Raw genomic sequence first — 14315 nt, forward strand, 5'->3', positions numbered from 1 at the left:
TTATGGCATTTGTAGGAGTGCTTTTCAGGGTCAGGACATCACACCATTTACATGCAGCTTTTTCATGTCTCTAAGAAGGTAAATAAACAGATCATCAAGCATTCATCCTCCTTTGATGTTTGCCAGCTAGCATGATAATTCCACTGCCCTCCCTGTTTGCAGACTCCAGCCTGGCTGGTTTCCATAATGCCACTGATCCTGGGTCATGGCAACACTCTTTCTCTCTGCCAATGAATAAGTATAATCAGGGTGACTCTGAACACCTTCTGGCCCTGAGGATACTCCAAGGAATGGAACCATGGGGTGGGCAGGGAATGTGTGATAGCCCAGTAGCTGGTTGGTAGTTTGGATAAAAAGTGGAGGCAGCTATTGCAATGCTGGAGGTGGAGTGGAGTATGGAGGGGGCAGGAACAAACCCAGCTGGGGCAGGGAAGTGACTTAAGTTCTGATCTAGGAACAGTGCCGCTGGTTTAGGGCTTGATCCAGCTCCCCTGGAAGCGAATGATATAACTCCCTCGAGCTTCAATGGGCGTTGTATTAGGCTCGTTGAATAGGCCTACACTCAACATAGTACACACACACATTAGCCCGGTTAGTGGCCAAAGCTCTTCCTCGATCCCAGTGTTTTTCTGTGTTCTTATGGATCACAGAACATAAGCTTCCTCTCCAACTTCGTTGTCTGTAGGGTTGCAGAACCTCCCTGCCCCTGCTCTGAGTTGCCTCTGCCCAAGAGGGAAATTCCAAGTCTTTTTACATTTCTTGGCTGCTGCAACTAATAGGACCCACCTGGTCTGGCAGTGAGGGAGAATCAGCAGATTTAACTACATCTCTTTGCAGGATCCCAGAACTGACACTCTGTAAGAGGCCGTTGCTGAGGGAGAGCTGTACACTGTTTAATCCCTGTTATCCTACATCTTTCTCAGTTAATTACTGACTTCTGCACTTTAATAAGCACGAAAGCGTTTGAAAGATGAGGGCTCGATGAAAGGCACTAGGCCAGGAGGGCATAACTGTTTCCTAACCTCAAACTTTGAGCATTAAATTCAGACTTTTGGGGAGATTTTGCAGTCCATTGGGACAGTCACTAAAATCTGAGCATCCATCAGGGCAGCCAGTGAATAGAACAGAGAATGAACAGGAAGACAGCTCCAAAGAAGACCATTGTGGAGACCTGGTTATTGTCTGGGTTCATAGAAAGGAGGAGTTAAGAAATCTGGATGTAATTGATGACCAGTGTCTGTCTAATTCCAAAGAAAAACTCTGTGTCTGTGGGCGGTTGGGCACGGAGTGGCTGAGATAGAAATCTCAGGCTTTTCAGTTTCCTATTGTAAGCAAGACTTGAGGCCCTGCCCACTCCTCAGGTCTTCAGAGCAGACCCTTAGAGTTCTCCATCTGTTAGTCATCTATATTTGCCAGTGGACTCCTACTGTGATCCAATATTAAAAGGCAGACTGTCAGTGTGCAAGGTCCGATGCACTATGGGTATCTAAAAAAATCCAGTCATAAAAAACTAGGGATGGAGAAGACTTACTAGGTCTTCTAGTTCACCCACACTTCTGGAGTACGTTCTCCAGTGCTTTGGCCATTCTGCCTTTAAACGCTGCAGGCAATAAGAATTTGAGCCTTTCCCCAGAGAGATGATTCCGGGATCAATTAGCCCTCCGTCCCAGGAATGCTGTTTGTCGTCTTGTCCCCCTGATGCTACTCCTGATGATGTCTGTGGCAAGGGTCCCACTGATTTCAGTAGGAGCAGGAATGAGCCTATACACATTTGAGAATTTGGAAATGCTTGTAAGCATTTTGTGGGTTTGGGGGAGGGAGGGTTCATTCTTTCCTCCATCATTATGGTGTTGTTGTCCTGGTCTGTCAGTCGGTTTCTGCTATTCCAAGAAATGACTCAGCCCTAGACACTTTTTTGCATCGTCTGGAGTTCGAGAGTACGTCCACACTGCAGTGTAAGCCCAGGGTTCAAACTCAGGCTCAAGCCAAACCCTGCTTTCATCTACACACAAATCGTGTTAAACCAGGGCTTGGTCCCACGATCCCATGGGGAGGATCCAAGCCTGAATCAAGCCAGGACCCAGGGTTCAAGCCGTATTGCTTTGCAATGTTGATGCAACCCCATTGAACTGGCACTCTGGGAGTCTGCCAAAAGTATCCCACAATCCTATGGGCCGACTTTCTTTGTTCTCTGGAAAGTCAATTTGGTGGACAGTCAAGTTTAGCCATATTGCACGGTGGACAAAGGGCTAGAGCGGCCACATTTTGGGAGGGCGCTAGGAAGTCTGGAATATGAGTGGTTGGACTCGGGCCCGCAGAATGCAGTGTAGACACAGGTTGGGACCCAGGATTCAACAATTCCTAACCTGGGCTTACAAATATGTGTAGACACTCAAGCCCTAGGTTAACAGGGTCTACTAACTAGAGTTCTACTAGCCCTAGGCTTACACTCCCTTTCCTCACTGTATTCACTACAGTCCCAAGACCGCTGATTTAGAATAACACTCTTAACTCCTGTCCACTCAGATTTTTTTTTTAGGTGAGGTTCTGCCACTCTTTCCCTGTGATCCATCCATACCTTGTTTTAACCCACTTCGGGAGTCTGAGGAGAAAAGCAATTCTAAATCCCGTGTCAAAATCAGCATCTACCAGGCCACAGCATCTCCTTCTGATGAAACAAATGATGGTATAAGACACTGACTCTCTCTCTCATCTGCTTTTTTCCCGTTAGGACATATAACTTTACTTTACGGCAGCCGTATTACCAGCCGGAAGGAGAGGAGAATCCATTCATCTGCTCGTCCCATCGGGATAACGGCATGCAGAAATGCTCCAATATCCCAAACAGGAAGGAGTACAGGGTGGAGTGCACCTTGAGCATGGACTCCTACAACCAAAATTTGTATAACCCAGATTTCAGCAACAGGAGCGCTTGCATAAACTGGAACCAATATTACAACGTATGCAAGGCAGGGGATGTAAACCCGCACAATGGAGCTATTAATTTTGATAACATTGGCTATGCCTGGATAGCTATTTTTCAGGTAGGATTTTGCAAGTGCTTGCTTTGTCTTGTTTTTTCCCATGTTGCTTGAAGGGGTTTTGACAGATGTTAGTTGAAAAAGGAATATGCCTGCAATAGAATGAAACTGGTAAATAGATGGGACGTGTCAGGTAAATGAACCAAAGAATAAACTCCGTGCTGTTTGGAGAGAGGCAAACGATGACATTTTTCAACACATTTTAGAAAAGAGAGTGAAGATTTCTGATAGTAGAAGGGTTTTTCCTCTAGCAGACAGAGGCATAACAAGGTTGAGTGGCTGCAAACTGAAACTCAATAAATTCAGGCTAGAAATAAGACACATCTGTAATAGTTAAGGCCGTTAACCATTGGAACAACTTACCAAGGGGATTTGGTGGATTCTCCATCACTTCAAGCCTTTAAATCAAGATTGAACATCTTTCTAAAAAAAAATATGCTCGAGCTCAACCACAAGATATGGGCTTGATTTAAGTATTACTGGGTTAAACTCTCTGGCCTGTGTTATACAGGTGGTCAGATGGGATGATCTAAATGGTCTTCTCTAGCCTTAAAAGCTAGAAAAACTCCTTGTGCAGTCGTTTACACCAGTGCAAAGTGCAATCAGGTCAGAATGGGAGTGTGTTATATTTACCAGAGATGTTTAAATGGCTACCCAAGGTGTAATGTAACAGATAATCAAGTCCTTGGTGCACTGTTCCCTGAGGTCAAGAGCAATAGATAGTAAAGTTTATGGTCAGGAGGCCGTTGTGGCTTAGGGATAGTCTACGCACCAACTTTAACTTTTAATTCCCACCTTGTGTTATTTCGGTGCGCATCCGTGAATGGCATTGTTTTTTCCAAAATGAGTGTTCTGTTTTGATTTAGGAATGTCAAACTATAATATACATTTATTCTGAAACAAGAAATAGGTTAGTTCTTTGGTGTGAGTTTCTGTGAAGACCAGCCCACCTAGGGAATAAGGTAAGAAGAGTCTGGCTGAAGCTGTTCCCTATATAAGAGGTATGGAAGGAACATGGTTTTTCTACACACAAGTTGCACTGCTGTAACTAAAGTGGTGCAACTTTGTGTGTGGACAGAGTACATCAGTGTAAACTTGGCTTACATGTGCAAGCTGAACTGAGGCAAGTCTGGTTTAAACCAAAGTATGCAACTCCATCTGTGACATGTGCCTTCTGGCTGGCCTGGCCAGGATTGTACCAGGGACCTCCAGAGCTAAAAACATGAGCTTGCTACAATTTGAGGGTCTGTAGCAACTCTTCTTCTCTGTGCATCAACACACAAGCAGATTTTGAACACACACTTTTGAGTGCATTACACATGCACAAAGTTACACCACTTTAACTGAACTGAACCTTTAGTTAAACTGGTGCAGCTTTGTGTGTAGATCAGCTAAAAGGAGAAGTCACTTCCGATCCCAACAGCAGTGACGTCTAAGTAGATTACCAGGCAGGAATCATCTGATCAGCTTATCATAGAGGCCTTGTCTTCCCTAGGAAAAATGGTGTGTGCTTATCTTGTGTTAGCTAACGTGGTAACTAACACAAGGTAAAATCCTAGTTTGTAGTTTTCACATGTTAGCAGGTCAAGATGAACCCCAAACTCCCCCATAGTTTTTGACTTGACCTGCTAACCCACAACAAAGCTAGCAGGTCTTCTCTTCACGGGGATTTGACCTAGTGTTAGTTACCGCACATTGGCGAGCATAAGCTAACACGCCCTTTTTCCTAGCAAAAACTTACCTAGAAAGCAGTTTCTGTGCTGTCTGTCCTTTGAAAGTCTCCAGAGCCCTAAGCCAGAGTTGTAGCAGTGACATCTTCACAGCTTCTGCTCTTCCCCTTTTGAGACTTTTACTGCCATGTTTTGTTCCCCTTCACTGTGAGTAGCATTTTGGCATATATCTTACATGGCTGTGCAATGTGGTAAATAATACATATGTGTTGCTGAAGGGGTGAGTTTGTTGCAGTAAGACCTGCAATGAAGACAGGTGTGACATGCAATTGTTTTTAGCCGCTGCTTTGTAGTTTGGTGAATTACATAAGCGAAGGTTAAATTGGAGAGTAGTAAGAAGAGAGGGAGAAGCAAAGAGAGAGAAGGAAGAGTAGGGAAAAGGTAAGGCTGGGGGGGTGAAGGATTGACCCAGATACTCATTAATAGGTGAACTTTGTTGCAAAGTTTGTGCTTTCTTTTCTCACATGATCTGGTTCTTTCACTTTCCGATATGCAGGAATGCCCCAATGGTATGGTCGTTAGTTCCCATCATCAGTGCTCTTCAGCTTCTGCCACTAATTTTTTCTTCCTTTTAATTATGTTAATTACTAATAATTATCTGTTGGCATTTGTAATTGGTGTGATTTTCTTTTCTAAATTTTCTTCTATTCCCTCCGCGTTCTAAGAAGCCCAGCTCCCAAGGAAGATAGCCCGATGTGCATATTTTGTTTGCTTTCAAGTGCTGTCCCAGTGGCATATCCTGAGTTATGTTACTGCTGCTATCTAATGTTCTAAAATGCATCCAGACAGGTTTAGATGAGTCCCAGGCATCCACTATTAAAAATGCATTGGTACCCGCCTGGCATTAATGTGTCAAAATAGGAGCAGCCTCCGTGACTTCTCATATTCCTGATTGGTGCTGCGTGGTGCATGGAAGAAAGGGGAAATTAAAAATAAGAATGTGTCCATCAGTGCGCTGTCCCATTTGGCATCCTCCTTTTCCAACAGGTGGCTAAGCATTTTATCAGAGCCTGATTGATATGGCACAAGTGATCTCTTAGGGCCTCCGGTCTCTGGGCGGGTGGTATCGTTACAGAAAAAGGGTAAAGGCCGATTCACTGCAGAAGTCCCATGCCTGGGCAGTTAAAAATGGTCAAATGTGTGTTCAGGAGGCAATGCTGCTTTCTAGGCTCCTGGGAAACAAGTTATTCATTTCACTTTGTCTCTGGGGCAAACTCTAGCCCAGATGAAATGTGTAGAATTCACCCCAGGAAGAAAACGTATCCTTAGAGTACAATACTCCCACGACTTGAATTGATTCCTCTGGGAAGACAGAGGGCTGATATTGGGTGCGTAGATCATTGTGACGTCCTGCTTTCAGATACCGGGAGGTTTGTGTTTGGTTTCAGGATTGCTGCTTTGGCCATCAGAATACTATCCCCAGCCAACTCTCTTCTTGTATATTTTTCCATTTAGTGCCTTAATTTTGAGCTTTTAGAAATAGAAAACAAAGTTACTTCATGGGCAAAGATGAACTTGGGCGTTGAGGTGACTGCTTAACAGGGCTATGAGAATATGGATAATATTAAGTATTATCTGAGTTGTTAGGTGCTCAATCAAAACAATTGCTGGAAAGCAGAGACCATTAAATTCTCATTAGATTTCATCAGCTAATCAGGATGGCCCAGGTTAGACCTCCAAGGAAGGTCCTGAGGGCTGCAGGAGGTAGGGTTGACGGTTTTAGAAGGCCATGCACTTCGCTATCTTTGTCCCAGTATACTGTGTAACAGGCGTACTGCCGCCGGATGTGTTATCTTTTGGATGAGACAGATCCAAGGTCCTGCTCACTTCTGGCCAATAACTATGCTTTTTGCAACAGTGAGAGTGGAGAGGTGACCCTGAGGTCTGGCCCAATTCCAATTGGGATCATGCCAGTCTGAAGACTCAGTTGGATCCTGTATTCTTCATCCTTCACCCTACGCTGCTTTGTAGTATAGCGGTGTTCGAAAGCTGCTCTGCTCTGCACTTGAGGTACCAGTGTTGCCTAGGGTAGCCAAGAGATCGCTATGCAGGCTTTGAAGGTTTTGGAAAGCCTATGTAACAATATGAAAGCAAGGTCAACATCCCAGGCGGATCAGTAAGTAAGGTCTGCGTTTTTAACAGTATGTTGGTGGTGCTCCACTCTGAGTGCCCTGCCAAGCTGACTTAGGCTCATTTCCAAAAATGACTTAGGCACTTAGTATAGGAGAAGGTAGCCGCAGGGGGCGGGGCTAACCACTCGTATCTGCCTGGGACCCTCGGTACAAACTCGGTGCCGCTGACCCCTCCTGCTGTTTGCGCTGCTGTGGCGACTCTCTGTTTTCACTGCGCTAACTCCAGGTGAGCTAACTGCCGGTTTGTCTCCTGGAGCTGGGAATCACCCCCCCACACACACACCTCAAAGCGTTGGTGTGCCCCAAGTCTCCCGGTGACGTCTACTGCCTGTCTACCACTGGCAGCGGCGTGTAGGGTACGTGCAGCTACGTGCTGCAGTGAAAAGCCAGCTGCATCCACGCTGTGGCATGTAGCTACATGTGCCAGTGAAATGCTCTGGCAGGGGGGAGGCAGCGGGAAAGGTGCTGCGGGAACCTTTCCCCGCTGCTTCCTTCCTGCTGGAGCCTTTCCCTGTGGCAGGGAAAGCCTCCAGCAGCAGGGAGGCAGCAGGACACTACACTGCTAAAAATGCAGTGTAAACGTGGGAGATGCTGCTTGGGGATGTAGGGTACCACATAGGGTATGTACCCACAGGGTTCAGGTGTGTCTTTACTCACCTAGTCAGAGCCTCACTGTCTGCACTAATAACGAGGAGTCCTTGCGGCACCTTAGAAACGAACAAATTTATTTGGGCATAAGCTTTCGTGGGCTAGAACCTACTTCATCAGATGCATGGAGTGGAAATACAGGAGCAGGTATAAATACATGAAAGGATGTGGGTTGCCTTACCAAGTGTGAGGTCAGTCTAACAAGATAAATCAATTAACAGCAGGATACCAAGGGAGGAAAAATAACTTTTGAAGTGGTAAGAGGGTGGCCCATTACAGACAGTTGACAAGAAGGTGTGAGTAACAGTAGGGAGATATTAGTATTGGGGAAATTAAGTTGAGGTTTTGTAATGACCCAACCACTCCCAGACTCTGTTCAGGCCTAATCTGATGGTATCCAGTTTGCAGATTAATTCCAGTTCTGCAGCTTCACGTTGGAGTCTGTTTTGGAAGTTTTTGTTGTTGAAGAATTGCCACTTTTACGTCTGTTATTGAGAGATTGAAGTGTTCTCCTACCGGTTTTTGAATGTTATGATTCCTGATGTCTGATTTGTGTCCATTTATTCTTTTGCTTAGAGGCTGTCCGGTTTGGCCAATGTACATGGCAGAGGGGCATCGCTGGCACATTATTCATACCCATGCTAGGGGGGCGTGCAGTGTACGTTGTCTGCATGCACCCATCAGGAGCGTGCAGGGTAGACATACCATGGAAAGTCAGTGGGATGTAGGCTCCCAATGCCTAGTTACCAAAAGGTGTTGAGGCACCTCACTGCAGTGGAGGTTAGGCTGCTGAATCCCTTTGAGGATCTAGGTCCCAGTGCCTAAAGCAATTTTAGAAAATGATCCTTAAGCTCCTAAATCGGGCAGGTCAGACTTTGCAACGTGGAGGGGAGCAAGCCTAAATGCCGTTAAAAATCTGGGCCCAAGGAACTTCAGCAAGGAGACTCAAGACCGTGCTGATAATAAATTCACGAAAGACATAAGGACTATGGCTGCATCCATGTGTATGCGAGGATAATAATTCCTTATGTAATCCTACAAATTATTCATGTTTTGATTCCCTTCATTTGTTGCGTAATAAGCTAATTCATGTATGTATTTGTTACGAAGGCACGTTCAATGGCGCATTATGTGATCTAATTATCTTACTACCGAATAAATGAAAGGAGATGGAACCTAAATTAACTGTGAGGTTTGGCATGATATTAAGATCCCTTTATTGCACATGAATTTCAGTAGCAACAGTAAGAGTTGTAATTATGGGTATTGTCGTACTACAAATGATGAATTACCCACCTCAGCAAAGTCTAATGTAATCTGAATTACAGATCCTGTTTTGCAGGACATCAAAACACTGCCACCATCTACACCAGAAATTACGCTGCTGCAGGGCCTAAGCTAAATAAAAGCCGGCTATGTCAAGGGAGCCGGAGTGTTGCTATGAGATATTGTGCAGGGAGAGGAGAGATGATTCAGGCTGCTTTGTTTGTATCATTTCATTTTCCATCTCAAGCTACGAAGGGCAGGGCCCACAATGGATCCTTCTGACAGAAGGTATACTCTGGGCAACATTTTACAGGCAGTTGTTGGGGTGACCGTGACATCAGTTCTGAGTAGGAACTGATGAAGAAATGTAGGGGACAATCTGTTTCAATATTTCCTTGAATCTCTGATGAAACTTGAAAAGGTAAATTTTTCAAGTATCATTGTAGGGATTTAGTTCAACACAGGAAGGGAGTGTTCTGTCTAAGCAGTTAAGGAAGGGCACTGGGAGGCCACTCTCTCGCTGTTGTTTGTGACTTTCTCTGTGCCCCTCTTACGTGATGTGTTCCACCCCAGAGGTGGCTGCATTTCAGTCCTGGGAGACGTTTACATACCATTTAGGGGCTTTTACGGTTGGAAGGCCGTATCGAAGTTAGTCAGGCTGTGAGATTGGGGTGCATATCTTAAACTTCGGGAGCGTTTTGGTTTCAGACCCATCTCAAACACAAGGGCATATCGCTTTTCATGCACCGTTTCTCCAAGAAGAAGAGTTAATCAAGTCGGATAAGCAGCACACATCTGGTCCTTCGTCAGAAGGCTCCAGTGAGGGAATTCTCTGTGGAGGCTGTTATGTACACTTCTGCTGTCACTGAAAAAAAACCAATAGTGTGCAAGAGAGGCTTGGCAAGTGAGCAGCATGACAAGAATGCCCAAGAAAGGAAACGCAGAATCACCTTCTCAGAGAAAAATACCTAAAATACTGAGTGGTATTGAAGGAGCTGTCAGCGACCACGAGAGATGTCTGTGTTATCTTGCTCACCCGCCTAGGCAGTGGAGAGCTTCTGGCCGCCACTGGTCCTGCTGCAGCCAGCAGTAGGTTACAGCAAGGAAGGTGAACGTGATAAACGCACCCAATAAATATCGCCCTGCTCAGGAAAACATGTTATAAGAGGGAGCAGATTTGGAGGGGGGAATGTGATGCCAACTGCCCCTCATTCATTCCTGTGTGGAGGAGATTTCTCTGAATGAAATACACAGGCAGGAGGAAGTAGATTTTCAATGGAAAAGGCATTTGTGCTAAGGAAGAATGTACTCCGACTATTTAGTCCTCCTGTTGTGCCTTTCATCTGAAGAGCTCAGAGCACCCTGCAAATGTGAACTGGGTCACCAAATGCCCCTTTAAGGCAGATATCATTATCCCCATGGGGAAACTGAGGCACAACACGGTTGAATGACATGAGTCTCAAAGCGCCTGCTGCTCCCGTAGGATTCACAGAAAGCTGCGAGAGCATCGCGCCTTTAAAAAACCAGCTCATAAACCAGCCCAAGACCTGCAGCGAGTCAGTGAAAAAGCAATGAATAGAACCCGAAAGTCCTGCCTCCCAACTCCCTGCTCTGACTACCCAGGCAACATTCCCTGAGTCCATTGTGTAAGGGGCCACCTTCCCTTAGTGCACCCTAATAAACCCCTGTCAGAACGGAGGGGAGTTAACTGCAGGAGTTAAATAAGGCCATTTACACTGCCCAATCCTGTTTCGCTTGAAGCAAATGAGAGTTTTGGCACTGAGTGGAGTGAGAGCAGCGTCAGGCCCCATATAGTGGGAGGCTTTTGCTCCTTTTCAGAGGGCTGATGAGGATGTGTTCCTCTGCTACATAGCTGCTGGTGCCTTCTCCTGCATTTCTCACTGAGCAATTAGCTGCTTCAGGTACAGTCCCAGTATGCTGGCATAGTGCCCAAGCAAGTGTGACAGCAAAAGACAGCCAAACCTTCTTTCCAGAGCCAGAAAGTTATATGTGGAATTCTACCTTCTGAAATTCCCTCTCTGTTTGCAAGTGGAGAAGTTAGCTGTGTCCTCTGGCTTGTCTGGAAAGCAGCTGGGACATTTTGTGAGTTACTAAAATGTAAAGAATTATTAATGCTTTATATCACTTCCTATAAATTCTGACGGGAAGCCCAAGAGACAGAGTGCAGCTCTGGAATGCAAACACCTCTGGATCTGTCTGGGTTTGGATCCAGGGTATTTGGGGCAGTGTGTTAAATGGGTCAGCCAAGAAAATTCTAAGTCAGATCTGGGTTCAGACTTCAGACACTTGCTGAAGCTGGGGGGCAGGAGGGTTCACTTGCTCTGTCATTGCAAAAGTTTTTGCGCAGTGTACAGCCTGGCGAATAATGGATTTTCAGTCTGTTGGCAACATTGAAAAGTCAAAAAAAAATTGTTGGGTCAGAACAAAATCAAAACTTTTCACATTTTTCAGTAAATCAAAAAGTTGGGAAAAAATCGGTTTGGGGTGAACAAAATGGTTCATTTCCACAAAATTGAATTGTTCTCATTTCAACCAATTTTAAATGATTCTGAATTTTTAAAATAACATTAAAGGAAAGTTTGAAATCATTAAAGGAAAGTCGTTTCAAACCAAAAAATCAAAACGTTTCGTTTCAAAAATGTTGAAGCAAAATGTTTAGGGTTTTTTTTTTTTTGAGGGGGTGGGGAGGGTAAACAAATGATTTCTTGAAACCAACTTAAATTTGCAATTTTGATTTCTGCATTTTTTGCCAAAACTGTTTGACCGAAAACTTTCACCCAGCTCTAATGTAGTGTCCCAGGTCTATTTGAGTGGCCCCTGCTGCCCACCTCAAAGGGAAACCAACTTGGGTGGTACACACGCTGACTTCAAAAGTTCCTGAGAAACATTCTCTTCCTTGGGGATCCTTCCAGTTACGCTGGAGTGGAAGCAACATAGACTCATAGAAATGGAAGGCTGGAAAGGACCTCAAGAGGTCATCTCGTTCATCACCCCGCTCCCCCGATGCTGAGGCAGGATTAAGTATACCTAGGCTATCCCTGACAGATGTTTCTCTAACTTCTTAAAAACTTACAACATCATCCCATCCCATTCAAAGCAAAACCTGCAGCAACTCTGATGAAACGCTTCCAGAGCCATTCTCAAGAAGATCCAAAAGTCCCTTACGCTAGTCCGTGTTCATGATTTTCAGCCTAGATGAGCTCCAGTTGAGGACATGGTGTGCAGAGTTCTGAGCACTGCCTTCCTTGGAAGTAATAAAGGCTGCACTAGACTCTACCAGTAATCAGAGTAATTTTGCAGGCATCCCACTTGTTATGCATTGTGGGGGAGGAGTTAATTCAGAGTTTGGGGAGTATTCTAGCCCATGTGGCATACACAGTTTTTGCTGTGTAGCTGTAGTCAAAGTGAGGATCTTCTGTGGGTTCCATATTGGCTTGGATTCCATTTTTCTTGGTAAGGGAATTGCTCTGTGAATGCTTTGCCTTTCAGCTTTGATACCTTTTCAGACTAGTTTATGGTTCTCAGTTAAATACATTCCCTGTGCATAAAGTACTTTACAAAAACAATGAAGACTAAGGATAATTATCATGGTAAATCAAACCTCATTAATATATACTGAGATATGATTTGTTGTTATAGCCGGCATTCATCTAAAATTGGTGATACTTGGGAGATAAGGATTTTGCATTATTTAGTGTAGAATGGATAGGCAGTCAGATAACATCCTCATCATTACAGAAGTTGCTGTTGGGGTTAGATAATTTCATTCAAAGGCATCATTTTCTGCTCCTTGCCACCAAAGTCGAAAGGTCCTCAGACTTGCTGCCCATGGCTGCTGTCAAGTTCAACGGCAAAGGGAGAGTCAGGGGCATTTATTTTAAAGGGATAGGGTCTGCTATTTTGAAATCAAAATGTACAGGCTAAAATCCTGCCCTTAGTGGTAGAAACCACCTGGAAAGGAGGGAGTGGTATTGGTTGTCTTCACTGCGGGGGGGAAGGAGTGTGTCCTTAACTTATGTGTCCTTAACTCAGACCATGGTACATTGACCTGATAACCACTTGTTTATCAGAGAAAGCCTGCAGTGTATGAACCATGTTTGCTGGAGCCATGTCTGTATACATCAAACACTAAGGTCATCAGCAGGCATCAAACTCAGGGCTTTCAACAGTAGAAGCACAAGCCTCTACAGCTTCAACTTAAGGGCTGACTCTGTTAGCTGGCACTACATAGCAGACTTTGATCCTCACTGGGACCAAGAGTGAGAGGGAAGCTTGATCAAATGTACCCATTGAAGTCAATGGGAGTCTTTCCATTGACTGCAATGGGCTATGAATCAGGCCCTAAGACAGCCTGTTAATATTTTCTTTTTCTCCAGAGAAGTAGTTCCCAGTTTTGCTTTTAAACTGAGTTCACTTTGAAATTAGAAACTCCTTTTCTGTGGGGAGCCACTCATTGGAGTAGAATCAAGAAAGAGAAGGTGGGGGGAGGTGCTCATAAGCTTTCAGGAACTTTTGAATATTTAGGTCCAAATTCTGCCCTCTGGTGTAAGCTTGCATTCTCACTGAGCTCAGGAGGATTGCATGGTTACTGGGCACAGAATTAGGTTGATGATCAGGAAAGCAGCTGGGCAAAGGAGAGATTTTTGGTTACATGATCATTCTGAAAAATCCGTTGTTTCATATCAAAGCCAAAAATGAGGGTTTTTTAGAAATTTTGTGTTTAAAAAAATAAAAGTTTGAGGTCAAACAAAACATTGTTTTGGTTTTGAGCATTTTTAAACATTTCTTATTTTTTAAAGTGAAATGAAAGGCCATTTTGAATAAAAAAATAGAAGCATTTGTTTTGAAAAAAATCAAAATGAAACGCTTCAAATTTTCCGAAAGTTTGGGGTTTTCTCCCCCTAAATTTGTTTAATATTTTGGTGTCACCAAATTTGCATTTTTCACTGGAAAAAAGGTGTCGTTGAAACATATCATCCAGCCCTAAAAGGGAGCCTTTCTTTGAACAGGGCTATGGGGGAAAATGGCTGATGTTTGAAACTTAGCATAGAAGCGGTCTGTGTTTCGTATGGGGCTGGAAAAAGTTACTTTTTAATCACTTCTGAGCATTTCTGGGTATCTAATAAGATTTTAACATTTCTTTTGTGACAACACTGCACCATTTTACTGTCCTTCCTGACAAGTCCCAGTGATAAGAATTCCTGGGACCCTGTGCTAGAACAGAGGCTGCTAAGAGGCCACTCCTGGGACAGTTTGTGTTTTTTGTTTTAGTTTAGGGGTTTTTTTTTGCCACAAGGGGACTGTCTCTCATTGAAAACTCAGCATTGGATCTGAGAATCAAGCTGGGTTCTTTCTATTTTGTGCAATCTTCTATATTGTCGCCAATCCTAGACCCAACTAAATTTGTTAGAGATCTGGTAAGAGTATTATTGAGCTGTCCAATTATATAATACGCGTCTATTTGGAGTACGATTCCA

General features: G+C 44.3%; 1 protein-coding gene across 3 annotated transcripts in view; it reads left to right on the top strand.

Annotated features, from left to right (window-relative positions):
- CACNA1H (calcium voltage-gated channel subunit alpha1 H) overlaps window positions 1-14315 on the top strand; it is a 208316-nt gene that overhangs the window by 46654 nt on the left and 147347 nt on the right. For all 3 annotated transcript variants that reach the window (XM_048866479.2, XM_048866482.2, XM_048866481.2), the window contains exon 5: window positions 2732-3044. In XM_048866479.2, coding sequence (XP_048722436.2) covers window positions 2732-3044 — 313 coding nt within the window. The remainder of the gene's footprint in view (window positions 1-2731; window positions 3045-14315) is intronic.

The sequence above is a fragment of the Caretta caretta genome, chromosome 10 (genome assembly GCF_965140235.1).
Source record: "Caretta caretta isolate rCarCar2 chromosome 10, rCarCar1.hap1, whole genome shotgun sequence".
Taxonomy (NCBI): Eukaryota; Metazoa; Chordata; order Testudines; family Cheloniidae; genus Caretta; species Caretta caretta.